The sequence below is a fragment of the Pimephales promelas genome, chromosome 7 (genome assembly GCF_988280905.1).
Source record: "Pimephales promelas chromosome 7, fPimPro1.hap1.1, whole genome shotgun sequence".
NCBI classification, from domain to species: Eukaryota; Metazoa; Chordata; class Actinopteri; order Cypriniformes; family Leuciscidae; genus Pimephales; species Pimephales promelas.
The window spans coordinates 29,008,901-29,023,149 of record NC_142775.1 but is presented as its reverse complement, the minus strand read 5'-3'; the positions used below and the strand labels follow the sequence as shown (position 1 = coordinate 29,023,149).

The window sequence follows — 14,249 nt, the reverse complement described above, 5'->3', positions numbered from 1 at the left end:
TTGAATAGAATTTTAAATGCTGAATTTTCAGCATCATTACTCCAGTGTTCAGTGTCACATGTTCCTTCAAATTCATTCTAATATGCTGATTTGTTGTACGTTTTGTAATATCATTAATGTTCTGCTGCTTACTGTTTTCTTGGGAATGGTGATATAGTAAAATAATTGTTTTTTAATACATTTTTGATTTAATTTGGATTCAATTGCTAAATAAAAGCATAAAAAATAATAAGAACCTTTGAACGTTTCTGAAACATCCAAATAACAATACCATTGTCTTTCATAAATTCACCATATCTTCTGAAAATGACTGAAGTGCACACAAATTATGTAATTCTTTTGGAATTATCTTGAAGAATAAACCGGAAATAACAGATAAAAAAAGGAGCAGTGAGAATTTACCTCAACAAGAACTACACACACATCTCCCTGGCATCAAAGTGGGAACTACACATGGAAAGATCTCAGAGAGCCGTGTGCACAGGAAAGTGCTGCTGCTTTTCCCTGCACAAACAGAACATACAGACACCCATCAGCCGGATGGTATGCAACATCACATTGTACACAAGTACATTTGCATAATGGATTAGTTTCTTATCCCACATTTTACCATTCTTTCTTAATTGTGCCTTAGATGACCTTCATAGGACCCCTGTTCAGGAGCGTAAGCCATATGGTGATGTGCATGCAGAGGGGCTCGGACAAAAAAGACAGGACCCTCTCTCTGACAGCAATTGCAGGATTACAGAGATGGACCTCGGGCACATCATGTGGTCTGACGATCTGGAAAAGGGAGGTAGTGATATATTTACTTCTTTTTTAGATTTTACACAATGTGGCTGCTGATATGATTCACAACATATATGGTGAAAGAAATACAACAAAAACATTCCATTATAGCAAGATCATTTTTGTGATATGATCTTTTTAAGCATCCACCTGCCCAGTGTGCTAAAACTGAACCTGATCTGAACACAAAAAGTGGTGCTGCAATTCAATTCAAACTCAAAAACTCGTCAAACATTTTCAAAAGATAATATTACTGAAGTACATATTGTAAAAACACCTGGGCGCAGAACTCAAATTGACTCATCCTGAAAGTCAACAGCACTGCGGTATTGAAAACAGGTCAAGTGATGAAAAAATATAAGAACACTGCCAAAACTGTGAGTCTGGAATAATGTGATTCTGCTTGAATTTTATAATAACAGTTATATATGAATTTGGTTTGAATGTACTTTCGAGGTAACTTTTACATTTAAAAATTAAATTCAGTATTGAAGTGTACTGGCCTCTCACTCATGCATTTCTAATGTTCATTTATAGCACTTAAAATGTTAGTCACCATGAAATCAATATTTTTGAATGGAATATTTCAGTATTTATTATAAATGACTTGGGGTCCCTTGAAATCTTTAATCAAAACAACTACCCTCCCTCTTGCAGCAACATTTCTTCTCTTCTCTGATGATGCGTGTTTACTGGCACGAGGGCGGAGCAACCTGTCACTCACATGACATCACAGCAGTAGCAAACCACAGACATCCAATCAATTCCCAGTGAACAAAATCAAGTCCCGATTTGTTTCTTGTTTGAAAAGCCGTTTCCCTCTGATAAACGTCACAATAGCAAGAAAAGATGTATTCAAAAATCTAATGCATATTCATGAGTTAAACCTTCGTTTAATGTCTTGCCAATTTCTAATAGCTCTTTCTCATGTTTAACCATTTTATTTTTCACGCTGCTGACCGCCTTTCCTCTTCTCATTAGTTGACACATACTATCCTCATCCAGAGCTTAAAGCTGTACGCTCCAGGGCTGCAGTGGCTCATACAGTGAAGTCGTGCTGGTAGAGCAAAGCCCCCCTCTGAGGGCCGAGCACCTCTTCATGTGTGGCTCAGCTAGTGCTTGGCTGCTGCTAAATGAAGTCTTTAGACAGGCAGAGCTGTGGGGAGTGAGGACAGGGGTTGGTGGGAGATCTCAGGGGCTGATACGGTAAATAACAACACAGAGGCTAAGGTTAAGATGTCCACTAGCGCACTGAGACCTATGGAAAACAAGTCTTTATGAGAATTTCTGAGCATTTCTGGTTCAGTCTGAAGTGAATTATTTTCCTGTAATTCCCCTTTAGATCAACATCCCCCCCTTGGTCCATTGCCACCCCTGGTGGGCCGGAGGGGTCCTGGTAAACAGAGCTCCATGGCTGTGTACAGACAGAACCTACATGACCCTGCAGACACAACAGAAGCACAGACAGGAAACACTAGAGGCTGTCTTCCTCCGGAGCTCAGAGGTAGCCGGATGCTTCATAAAGACGGTTCAAAACAAGTTACAAGAAAAGCTGGCCAATTTTTAGCTGGGCACTCTGTCTAGAGTCTAGGGTATACAAGCAGGTCAATGGTTAATCCTTCATAAAGTCAAAAACAATATCATATTTATTACATTGTATAATATTTAATAAATATATATTATAGACATATTTGTATAGTTATATTTGACCATAATATAGTTTTTTTAGTCTTTCTTTGAGTCTATACAACTATGAGGAAAATTTATATATATATATATATATATATATATACACACACACACACACATATATATATATATATATATATATATAATATTTAATAAATGCAGTTGCATTAAATATATATTTTTATTTTGAGTGTATACAACTATTATATAAACTCAAAATATATATATACGTCTATATATATATATATACTGTATATATATATATATATATATATATATATATATAATACAATAAATTAATAAATAAATGTTTACATAATATTACAATATATAATATTTTAAAAATAAATGTAATATTAAAATTATAGACATATTTGTATAATTAAATTTAACCAGTAGGCATAGATTTCCTTTCAGTTTAAACGATTAGTGTACTTGCTCAAATTACTGTACGAGTCTATATCAATATAATGGTAAATTGTTAATTTACAGTACAGAATATATTTATGATATACATATAAAGGATTGCTTTAGAAACATGTTTGCTTTTAAAGATCTGCATGCTAAAAACATTTTTTGATTTGTCAATATTGTGCATTTCAGCAAATACTCAAACATACAAACATGAACATGTAAACATTACATTAAATGCAGAATAGTGAGATTATTCTGATATTAAATATGAAAATACCATTTGACAACATAATTCTGTGACACTTTGATATGTTTGATATGTTTGATATGTCTAGTGCAATGACATGTACTTTATACATTTTTACATGTGACCCAAGTGTCCGAATTCATCTTGCTCTATACAGAGCAATTTCAACTTTTTTCTTTAGGTTTGTCAAGTCTGTCTGTTTGAATCTGTGTGTTTTCAGAATGGGAAGGGAGGAAAGCATTGGGCACCTTAATAATGGGTCCTGATGGTGAAATCATTCGCTTGTCTCTCTGGGATCCCGCAGTTGACACCGAGGACCACCCAATAAAGGGTGATGTCACACAAGGTCACGGTAATCGAGGCTTTACTTGGTTTTATATTTTGCTCAACCAAATAAACACAGAATACACAATGTCTATACTGGCTTTTGCTCACATTGAGCTCTTAAAGAAAAGGGAAAAGAAATGCATTAAAATGTTCACAATATGTTACTCTTTATGACGTGTACGTGTTATATGTTGTAAATATAACTTGTTTTCAGTGGAGTCTGTGTTAGTATTTTACAAGGACAGAGTAGGTGCTGGGTAAGAGTTCAGGTCAAATAAAGGTACTCTGAAGGGAAAACACAGCAGACAAAACAAAAATAGAGAGAGGAGGCCCGTTACAGACAGAGATGATGTTAACGTGAAGAATGTACCTCTTTGTTTCCAGTTCTTAAGGTTGTGACTTCTGAGGGAGATTTGAAACACCCTTGGACTATCATTATACAGGACCACACCACAGATGAAGGTTAGAGTTTCCTAGCCAAAGCACAGGAAAAATGTACTTTGTGCATTACAATATGACACATACATTCAATTACACTATTCATATGTTTGGGTTTGGTAAGATTTTTTAAATGTTCTTATAATCACCAATGCTGCATTTATTTGTAAAAACACAAAAAAACAAACAAAAAAAGAAAAAAGAAAGAGAAAACCTTATAGCATAGCTGTTCCCTTTCAGTCGCTCGCGCTGGTGGTTTCTAGTGCGAGTGCAGTGGTGATCGCGAGCTGTGAGCTCTCAACTACTGTTTTAACAGCAACAAATTCTTAAGGTTTGTGTGTGTTGAGGGTTAGAGGGCGGGAAAGTGAGTGCTTCACTGTTTCAGTTCACTGTTCAGTGTTGCTGAGGTCCCTGTGTGCTCCGGCACTGGAGATGTTTCCTGAAAGAGCAACACGGGTGCATTTGCGGTTTTTTCAACAAAAAAAAAAAAAAATTGTCATGTCCACCTGTTTCTGGATGCGTTTGTTCCCTTTTCCTCTCTGACGGTCACTATTGTTGCATCACATGTTGCAGCACGCTAAAGCAGCTTTTGTGGGCCGTACATGTTCCATTGCGGGAATATGATTGTAGCGGTCTTCTGATTGAGACTCGCCTTCGTCCGCAAAGCTCGAGTCCCCATTACCATGCCCCACCCTCGGGTGCTGTGTGGGATGGCAGCCCATTCTCACCCCCAAGGTTCTCACTTAACTGACGCCTTGGGAAGCATTTGGACATGCTTCAATATCTGATGCTTTAGGCGCCCTTTAGCGTCAGTTAGATGATGCCCTAGGATCTCGTGTATACCCTACCCCCACCCCACACCTAAACCTAACCGCGTCCTCTAACTGACGCTTTCCTTTAGCGTCAGTTAGATGACGCCGTAGGATCGCGTCATGTAAGTGACGCTAAAGGGTGCCTAAAATGTCAAACATTGAAGCATGGTCAAAGGTGACGCCTTGGGGTGAGAATGCGTTGGGGATGGGTGAACGGAGGATAGTGATGGAGGTCTCGCCCTGTAACCATTCCCTGTGTGCTCCTCACTCCTCCATCACACCGCAGCCAATGGAATTCCTGTTAGACGTGCTGGTTCCTCTGTAATGGACCGATTATCCATTTAAATTGGGGTTTCCCCATAGGATAAGATGTCAATAACAGCATCGGAGGGTGAGCTGGCCTCTGGAGATGATGACTCGGATGTGCTTTCTCCCTCTGAGAGTTTAACATTTCCCGAGCCAGATCCAGAAATGTCAGCTATGCTGAAACAGGCCGCCGAGGCTGCCGAGCTCAAGTGGATCCCTCCACCATATCCCGTTCAAACTCAGTTGGAGGATTGGTATCTTGGGGCGGGCCGCGCTGGTTCTCAGTTCACCGCCCCAAGAGCCAAAGAGCCGTTCACCGGAGAGCTCAGCAGGTTGTGGATGGCACCTTTCTTTGCCAGAAACTGCCTGAATAGCTTTTCCCCCTCACTATCTACTTTTGTGGACCTGCTCATCCGCCTTTTCACACATCCCTGGCCATCTTGTGGAGATAGGTGTCGTACACCCCACTCAGACGAGCCGGGTCCCTGTCCTCCACCTCACTGCCCCACCTCGGGTACGTCTGTGGTTTCCTGGCCCCTGGCACGGTGTGTGCAAGCCTAAAGATGCTTCCTACCGCTCCAGCTGGCCCCGAAACTACCAGCAGACTCAGCTTGTGATTAATTTCGCTTGTCTTCGCCCTGGCAGTGATATTTTTCATACCTAGGTTATGAGCTGAGATGCCCTCAAGATTAGTGATATTTATCACACATACATGTTGAGTGCTGCTCCTGTCCTGTATGCGCACGTCGTAGTCCTACTTGCAAAGGACGCAATGAAGACTTTCCTCCAACTGATATGAAGACTGGTTTCTATAAACCCGTACTTCATTGTACCCTAGATATTTGGTGGGTTATGGCCATCTTGGACCTGTGTCAATTGAAACGGGCCCTTTTTCTAAAGCCTCCATCAATTACTACACAGAAATGCTTTTTCAAATGCTCAAGGTTGGCCTGCAGCGACCTGAAGGACAGTACTTCAGATCTCTATCCTTCCGCTCCACAGACCATTCGTTCTGGCGTCGAGGGTACTTAATATCAGTTCAAGTCCTACCCTTCGAGTGCTCAATAACCAATGGCTCTTCAGGTCAACTAGGAGAGAGCAATCTCGCCCACTGGCTGAGTATCTCTTTTTCAGTTAAGGAGAAGGACTCTGTCCAACACATCTCTTCAAGAAGAGTGTTTTAGGCTAGCGCTAGAAGTGAGAAAGGGTCCCACTGAAAATTTCAGAGGCTTCTGGGGCATATGGCAGATGCAGCCGCTTGGCTTCCTCCATGTGAAGGCCGCTTCAGAACTAGTTTTATGATCGAGTCCACGCACAGCAGTGACTTCCCTGGCCTAAGCCCTGTCCCTTCCTCACCTTAATTGCAAGGCAATCTGGAGACTTTTTTCTAGAGCACTAGATGGTGTTTTAATTGGGATCCCAATCAGTTGACACGTTGACTACCTCGAATGCGAGCAACTGAACCGGAACGTCTCAGTTATGTATGTAACCCTCTTTCCCTGAAGGAGGGAACGGAGACATAGTCCCATCGCCACTATTTGCTGGACTACTGTTGACTCCGAGTTACGCTCGGCTCATCGGCGAAACACAACTAGTGTGTGCATCCACTTCCGTATTTATACCCGCACCACAGGGGCGGAGTGTGTAATACATTTCACGCACAGCAATTACATTGGCTCATTTTAATAGTACTTGAAGATGACAGGCTCTCTAAGCGTGATCCCGATCAGTCGACACGTCAACTACGTTGCCGTTCCCTCCTTTTCCGTTTTAATTATATTTTAAAATGCAACTTTTTCCTGTGATGTAAAGCTGAATTTTCAGCATCACATAAGTGTCACTTGATCCTTCAGAAATCATTCTTATATGCCGATTTGCTGCCTCTTTCTCATTATAAAATAGATAACAAGAAAATAGATGTTCTGTTTCAAACTTTTGTGGAAACAATTTATATTTTTCAGGAAACAATATATTTTTTCAGGATTCCTGGATGAATAGAAAAATATAATTCAAAAAGATTACTTAATAATCAGGTATAATATAATAAAATATAATATAAAACTCATTTTAAAATTCTATAATTTGAATACTCTTGTATAGAGTTTCTATCAGTAGTTGTAGATGTCTTGGCATGGATTCACTTAAGATCCTTTCAGCAAATTTGCATTTTTACATAACCAACTTTTTTTAAAAGAAATTAATCCCATCCTCAAACTCATTTATATGGGCCCCAACAAGCAAAATATGAGTAAAAATAGTACAATTCAATGAAAAACACAACTACGCATATAAAGCACATGCCGGCCCCTCCCGCTCTCATGCTGGCTGCTCCACATCTGGTAGTGGTTTGCAGCAGTCATGTATCCCGGACAAAGAAACCCGATCCCCCCTCAGGCTGAGGCCTAATCCCAGCCCAGGAGTCTGTGTGACTGACAGAGGCTGTTTTCTCAAGCCGACCTCTGGAGCTGTTCTGTTTCCTTTATCCTGTCACTGGTCAGAAACTCAACCCCCACCGACCCGCCTTGGCCCACCAAACCCCCTCCTCCACCGGCTCGCCATGTAAGCGCTCTCTTCATTCGCCCTTTTCCTCTATCCAGGCCCCCTCTGAAACAGACACTTTCTAAATAAAGACTGTTGGAGCAAATGGCTATAATCACGAGGGTAACATCCCCATACCATGATATATATTCAATTACCATAGCAGCATAACTATCTGATACCATCATTGTACTATGGTACTGTGAGAGTACTATTTTGTTATTAGTTTAATTTTGGTTCCACAGGTGTCTTTTACTACTATTAACATTTAAATAAACAATGTAATGCAATGCACTTATTGCGTACATGCCTGTTTTACATTGTATACCTATAATATTATAATTGCCTGTCTGTAATTACATCCAAAACTACAGTTGACCCTTCCCTTACCTTTTAACCCATTCTTAAATTTACTCATGGCACAAAACCTGTCCCTGATCTTACCCGTATCCCACCTCAATAGCAGCAAAAGTGTCTTGCAATACAACATGAACACATTGCACTTATTTTTTATGTAAGTACATAATAGTTAAAAACATCTTATATAAAGTGTGACCTTCATTTTTCTTTAAGTTCTAGTAAATCCCCAACTGATATATTTCAGTCAAAAGCTAAATTTTAGTAGCCTGGCATGCCAGACCTACAGTACATCAAGAAGTTAGGTCTGGGAACTCATAATTGACAGGGCTCCATCGGAGGGTGGGATAAACGGTTGTCTTTCAGATTCTCTCCTTGTAACTGGATAGCGCTACAACCAATTAAAGCAACGAAGAAAGAACAACGTTTTCCCACCAGCGGAGCAAGTTGATATATTAAACTTTTAACGTATACAGTCGGCAAAACTCCGAACACATCTTGAAAAACAAAAAACAAATAAATGACTCAGGTGCCATTATTTGTTCTGGTTTCAAAGAAAAGCTTAAGTTTAAATCATCCAGAGTAGCGGTCAAAGACAAATCGAAAGACAGCTGTTCGCCAACAACAGCCATTCTTTGTTTTCAAGTAAGTTAGCAGTGAACCGTCGCAACTCGGTCGTCATTATGTTGAGCCTGCCCACCGACTCTATACACGATGTGATTGGCCTGACCAGAGTTTGGTTTTTCCAGCTTAAACGTCTATGGAGAGTTGCAAGACCACACTGGCTGCGAAATATTTTTTGCTGCCACTAGGGTGCGTCTAGATTTCTAGGCTAAAATTTTAGCTATAAAACAACCAGATGTGTGTTACAGCAAGCTATTCATCCATTAGCATTAGTGCTGCAGACAGCTCTTTACGTTAACCTAAAACCGAATGCCAATACATGTGTCCTTGTGCTTATTCTGGGATGTTTTATGCTTGTCTGTCTGGACATTGACAATGTGCTAACAAGTTGGTTGCTGAAAATAGTAGAGAGTGTTCAGAGGTGCCACATAGCATTCTGGGGTGTCTGGAATGCTGGAGACGGCTGGTGTTCATTTCAGATGGACCCGCCACCAGCAGAAGGGAAGGGAATGGGAATGCCCCCCCGTGCTTTGTGAAGCTTATTAATTAAGTGTATATTTTCAGTACCATTTGTAGAAACATTATTTATTTTAACCCAAGGCTGATATTGCAAATAACATTCTATTGATATAGTAAAAACATTGTAGTCCCTTTAGACTTCCGCTGACTGGGATTTCTAAAGAACATTTTGTACAGGTTTTTATACATGACTGTCTTTTGTAAAAAAAAAAAAAAAAAAAAAAAAGAGAGAGATCAAATTAATGAGCTACATTAATCCACACATAGTAGACATTCTCATATTTAATAACGAATAAGTGTGACCAGTTTAAAGTCGGCATGAAATGGAAATCATTTGAGTGACAGGTTGATCCCACCCTCTTGCCAGTAAACACACATCGGAAAAGAGATGTCACTGTGAGAGGGGAAGTTATTTTTGATTAAAGATTACAAGGACACATGAATTTGAATAAATAAATAATGATGTGCACGTATAAGTCATTTATAATAAATACTGCAATATTCAATAAAAAATATGAACTTACGATTGACATATACAAAATTCTGTTATGAAATGCTAGATAGCACAAACTTATTGGTCCTTATTTGTTAGCAATCACATCGTTATCTACATAACACTGATTGGTTGCTGTGACATTAGCCACCAATGAGCTTGCTGCTCAACATTGAAATACTTGGCATGGTTTGCAGTTAGCCAGTCTACAGCGCTCTTCAGAAACCCGCCACCTTCCCCAGCTCCACCTGTATAGATGCTATGAGGGTTATTTCATGTATGTTATATGTGCAGCAGCAGCATATCTTACATGCTCAAAACAGCATGTCTGTGAATGTATTGGCAGGAGTGTAAGTCTGTGTACTTGCTCTGCAGCAGCAGCAATAATCAGATGCAGCAGCAGCAGTGTAGCACATCTATCACGCCAAAACCAAATACATTAAATTTGCAACACAGTAAATTTGCCATATCAATTACCATGCCAATCACTCAGAGAGTTGTTATGACAGACATAATGTTTTACGTACATGTCAAAAGTCCAAATCCAGTTAAAACAAATCTAGTGACCAGTGAGACAGTTATCAAGAAAAAAAAGAGGACAAGAAAGCAAGCAGAAGAGCATTCATGTTGCTTTTTGGCAGGAACTGTGTCATGCAGGATGAATAATTGCAGTGGCCGGGTGGGTAAGATCAGAGGGCGAGGAAGGTGAGTAGGGTGTGGAGAGACAGAGCAGAGGTCCCACTCACAGCGCACAGCAAGAATGTGGAACCAAATGCAGCCGTTCTCTCCTGAGAATGGGGTCGCTGCTGCATTCACATTGCCTTACAGGCGAACATGTGAGGCTCTCTCCATCCCCCTTCAGTTAAACTCGCTCCCTCGTACTGTCTATCTCCTCCAAACACCCGTTTCTTTGCCTCATTGACATCAAAGCAGCGCTGGAACCCATTAAAGCAGACAGACTTGGTGAAAAATAAACCATCAGTGACCGGTGCAGGGGTGCAAAATAACTGGCCGCTCTGTGTCCTGACTATAAGCAAAGAAAACACTGCAGATCCTACAGCAGGACACTGAACATGCTCGCTGTCTCATGGTTTAATGCAGAAGACAGAAATCTGGCATTCAAAAGTTTGTGTGAGAATAAAAATACACCGAACAAGTAGCAAACTGAGAAGCTGCGGTTGCTATTCTACAATCTAAATCAAACCACAGAGTAACTTTAGAACTATTTTCTCAGACAAGATTTGACTGAGAAATGACTAGACATATAAACATGCTAAATACATTTAGCATGGCAAGCTGAACTGCTGTCATGTGCTGTTGAGGTTTTTGTGAGCGATCATGTTTGGGACATGCCTAAGTTAGTTGTGCCCCCTGGTGGAATGCAGCACTTTTCCATGAGGTTCATCCGCGTGATTAGAGACGACGCAAGCATATTGAACTTTAGTATTACGACAATTACGGCATTCATGTCATGTCAAAATGATTGTATTTATAAGCTGAGCATTACCATGAAGTCATAATTACCAGTGGGAGATTTACCAGACCTGCTTTCCAAGGTGTGTGTGTGTGTGTTAAGATTTGTGGCAGAAGAAAACTGGTATGGATCATAACAAGATTGTGAATGTTGATGGTTCAATTTATTTTGCCATCTTGTTTATAGTTGATTGAGATTAATAGTTAGTTCTCTTACGAGAGGTTCTCTCGTATTGCGTGAGCCAGCTTACGCTACGGGAAAGATTCATCTTTGGTGAGAAGTTGAAGCCAAAAAAATATTCCATAATTTTGTAATCATTACGCAGTATCTCTGAGGCAGACCATGAGCGGGGCTTGCTAGCAGCTCATTGGTTCGCTCAGAGAAAATGCACGAGCCTATGGGAGAGCGGCGCTGAGCTCGCGGCCAATGAGCGGACGGCGCTCGCTCATTGCGTCAGAGCCCGCCGAAATGGGCGTGGCTATAGTGTATAAAAGTGGCTCTCCCAAGCTCAGTCGTTGAATCTTCATCATTTTACGAGCGCTCTGACAGCCGCCGCAGACAGCCTCCTCCCCGGGGGCTTCGACCCAAGATCACTATTGAAGCCTGATCAGCAAAAGTCTGCTTATCACAGCTGAGTAAAAGACGGCCCTCTCCCGCTGCGGCCGGATCGCCGTCAAAGTTTCGTCCTCTGCTAGTCCCCGACGCCTCGCTGACCACAGTAGTTTTTGCCGCCACAAACAAGCCGCTTGCCCTGCCCGCTTGCGAGCGACAAAAATACGTTATCACGGCTACCCAGAGACTTCACAAAAACAGCATAAAAGCCTCAAGTGTAAACACTGTGCCCACAAGCATGTGTTCACTCATACACACAAGCACCATATGCCCCGTGTCTCCCACAGAGCCCATTCTCACAGAACGGCCACTGACCGCTCTAGTAGCAGAAAACATAAACACTCCCACGAGCCCATACGCGTGTCCCCCATCTGCTCGCTCTGTCTCATGGCCCAAAAACTCCTCTCTGAGTGTAAGTCCTGTTGACACACATACTCTAAGCGCGCCCACACACAGTGTCCAGCCCGCTATGTGCAGCAATCAGGGCGAAATTGCCATTCAACCGCTAGCCGCATGCTGCGAAGCGTGGGAAGCCATCCCCGGCATCTCCCCGTGGGTTTTAAGCATCATAAAGAATGGAATCTTTTACAGTTTCGTCGCCGCCCGCCCCGTTCGCGCGTTCGGCTCGAATCCGCTGTCAGCCCAGCTGCGATGAACACGCTCCGCTCAGAAATAGCGAAGCTGCTGCAGAAGGGCGCAATAGAGAGAGTTCCGCCATCTATGACCGAATCGGGGTTTTACGGCCGTTATTTTCTTTTTCCCAAGAAAGACGGCGGCCTCAGGCCGATCTTAGATCTCAGGGTCTTGAACAAAGCGCTCATGAAGAGACCGTTCAAAATGCTCACAGTCAGAAAACTCCTCGCGCACGTCCGCCAGGGGGACTGGTTCATCACTCTAGACCTGAAAGACGCCTATTTCCAGATCCAGATAAATCCTCGTCACAGGCCATTCCTACGTTTCGCCTTTGAGGGTCAGGTTTACCAATATGCCGTTCTACCGTTCGGCCTATCCTTAGCACCCCGTACGTTCACGAAGTGCATGGATACAGCGCTCGCCCCTCTGCGGAGTCAGGGGCTGCGCATTTTAAACTATCTAGACGACTGGCTGATTCTAGCACAATCTCAGACGGAGCTTCTGTCGCACCGCGCAGTTCTCCTCAACCATCTGAAAGCGCTGGGACTCTCTGTCAACTGGACAAAGAGCTCTCTCCAGCCCAGTCAAACTATTTCATTCCTTGGAATAGATTTGAACTCTGTCACGATGAAGGCTCGCTTATCCACACAGCGCGCGCGCCGTGTTCAGCGTCTAGCCGCCTCCTTTCGGATGGGTACCCACACATCCCTGAAATCCTTTCAGAGGATGCTGGGTTATATGGCCTCAGCCTCCGCTGTGCTACAGCTGGGTCTCCTGCACATGCGCCCCCTTCAACTCTGGTTAAAGAGCCGCGTATCCCACCGCGAGTGGACTACGGGCCGCCAGATTATCGAGGTTACACAGACATGTATCACTGCACTGCAACCATGGTCAGTAACCGATTGGTTTCAGAGGGGCGTTACCATGGGAACCTTTTCTCGCCGAAAAGTCATCTCGACAGATGCATCCAACACGGGTTGGGGTGCGGTCTGCGAGGGCTCACCGGCCGCCGGCCAGTGGTTGAGCCAGGAGAGTTTCCTACACATAAACTGTCTGGAAATGCTCGCGGTCGAGAACGCGCTGCTGCTTTTCCTCCCGCGCATACACGGTCACCACGTCCTGATCAGCTCAGACAATATGGCCGTGGTATCCTACATCAACCGTCAAGGCGGGGTCAGATCCAAGAATCGCTTTCATCTGACGCGCCGCATCCTACTGTGGTCCCAGATTCACCTGCTCTCGCTCAGAGCGACGCACGTACCGGGCCATCTGAACGACGGTCCAGACATGTTGTCCAAGAACCTTGTCTCCCCCGGAGAATGGTCCCTGCACACTCAAACAGTTCTAACATTGTGGCGCCTATTCGGCAGAGCAGAGATAGATCTTTTCGCGTCAGAAGAGAACGCTCACTGCCCGATATTCTTTTCAAAGAGCGCGGACGCGTTAGCCCAGGATTAGCCCCGCCGCCCGCTCTATGCTTTTCCCCCGATCTCTCCGCTACCGCAGGTCATTCAGAGAATCAGGGACACACGCCACCCGGTGCTCCTCATAGCCCCGCGCTGGGAGAATCAGATTTGGTTCCCGGAGCTAACGCAGCTGTCGCAGACAGCCCCGTGGCCCATTCCAATTAGAGCAGATCTCCTCACTTAAGCTCGCGGCACGATCTGGCATCCCCATCCGCAGCGCTGGGCGCTTCATGCATGGGTGACCAACGACTACTCGTCGATTTGCCAGAAGGAGTTCTGAACACGATCAAACATGCCAGAGCGGAATCTACTAGAAAGCTCTATGCTGCAAAATGGTCTGTGTTCTCTAGATGGTGCACCGACAAAAACTTGGACCCACGGACGTGCGAGGTTTCGTCTTTGCTCGAGTTCCTTCAGGAGATGCTGGATAAGGGCAGGTCCCCATCCACTCTAAAGGTTTACGTGGCAGCCGTCGCAGCGTTCGCTAAACCCCGGCGCGCCCAGTCTTTGG

The 14,249-nt window shown here is 43.2% G+C and overlaps 1 protein-coding gene and 1 long non-coding RNA gene across 2 annotated transcripts in view; one reads left to right on the top strand and one right to left on the bottom strand.

Moving 5' to 3' along the window:
• Positions 1–14,249, top strand: part of kiaa2012 (KIAA2012 ortholog) — a 38,060-nt gene that overhangs the window by 7,707 nt on the left and 16,104 nt on the right. Inside the window, exons 9-13 of the mRNA XM_089133307.1 lie at positions 357–543; positions 635–796; positions 2,132–2,293; positions 3,360–3,491; positions 3,851–3,928. Of these exons, the coding sequence (XP_088989433.1) occupies positions 357–543; positions 635–796; positions 2,132–2,293; positions 3,360–3,491; positions 3,851–3,928 (721 nt within the window). The remainder of the gene's footprint in view (positions 1–356; positions 544–634; positions 797–2,131; positions 2,294–3,359; positions 3,492–3,850; positions 3,929–14,249) is intronic.
• The window catches only part of LOC148978364 (uncharacterized), an 82,499-nt gene that overhangs the window by 56,362 nt on the left and 11,888 nt on the right, over positions 1–14,249 (bottom strand). Inside the window, exons 4-5 of the long non-coding RNA XR_016169308.1 lie at positions 611–783; positions 403–504 (exon numbers count right to left, since the gene is read on the bottom strand). This is a non-coding gene — a long non-coding RNA (uncharacterized LOC148978364). The remainder of the gene's footprint in view (positions 1–402; positions 505–610; positions 784–14,249) is intronic.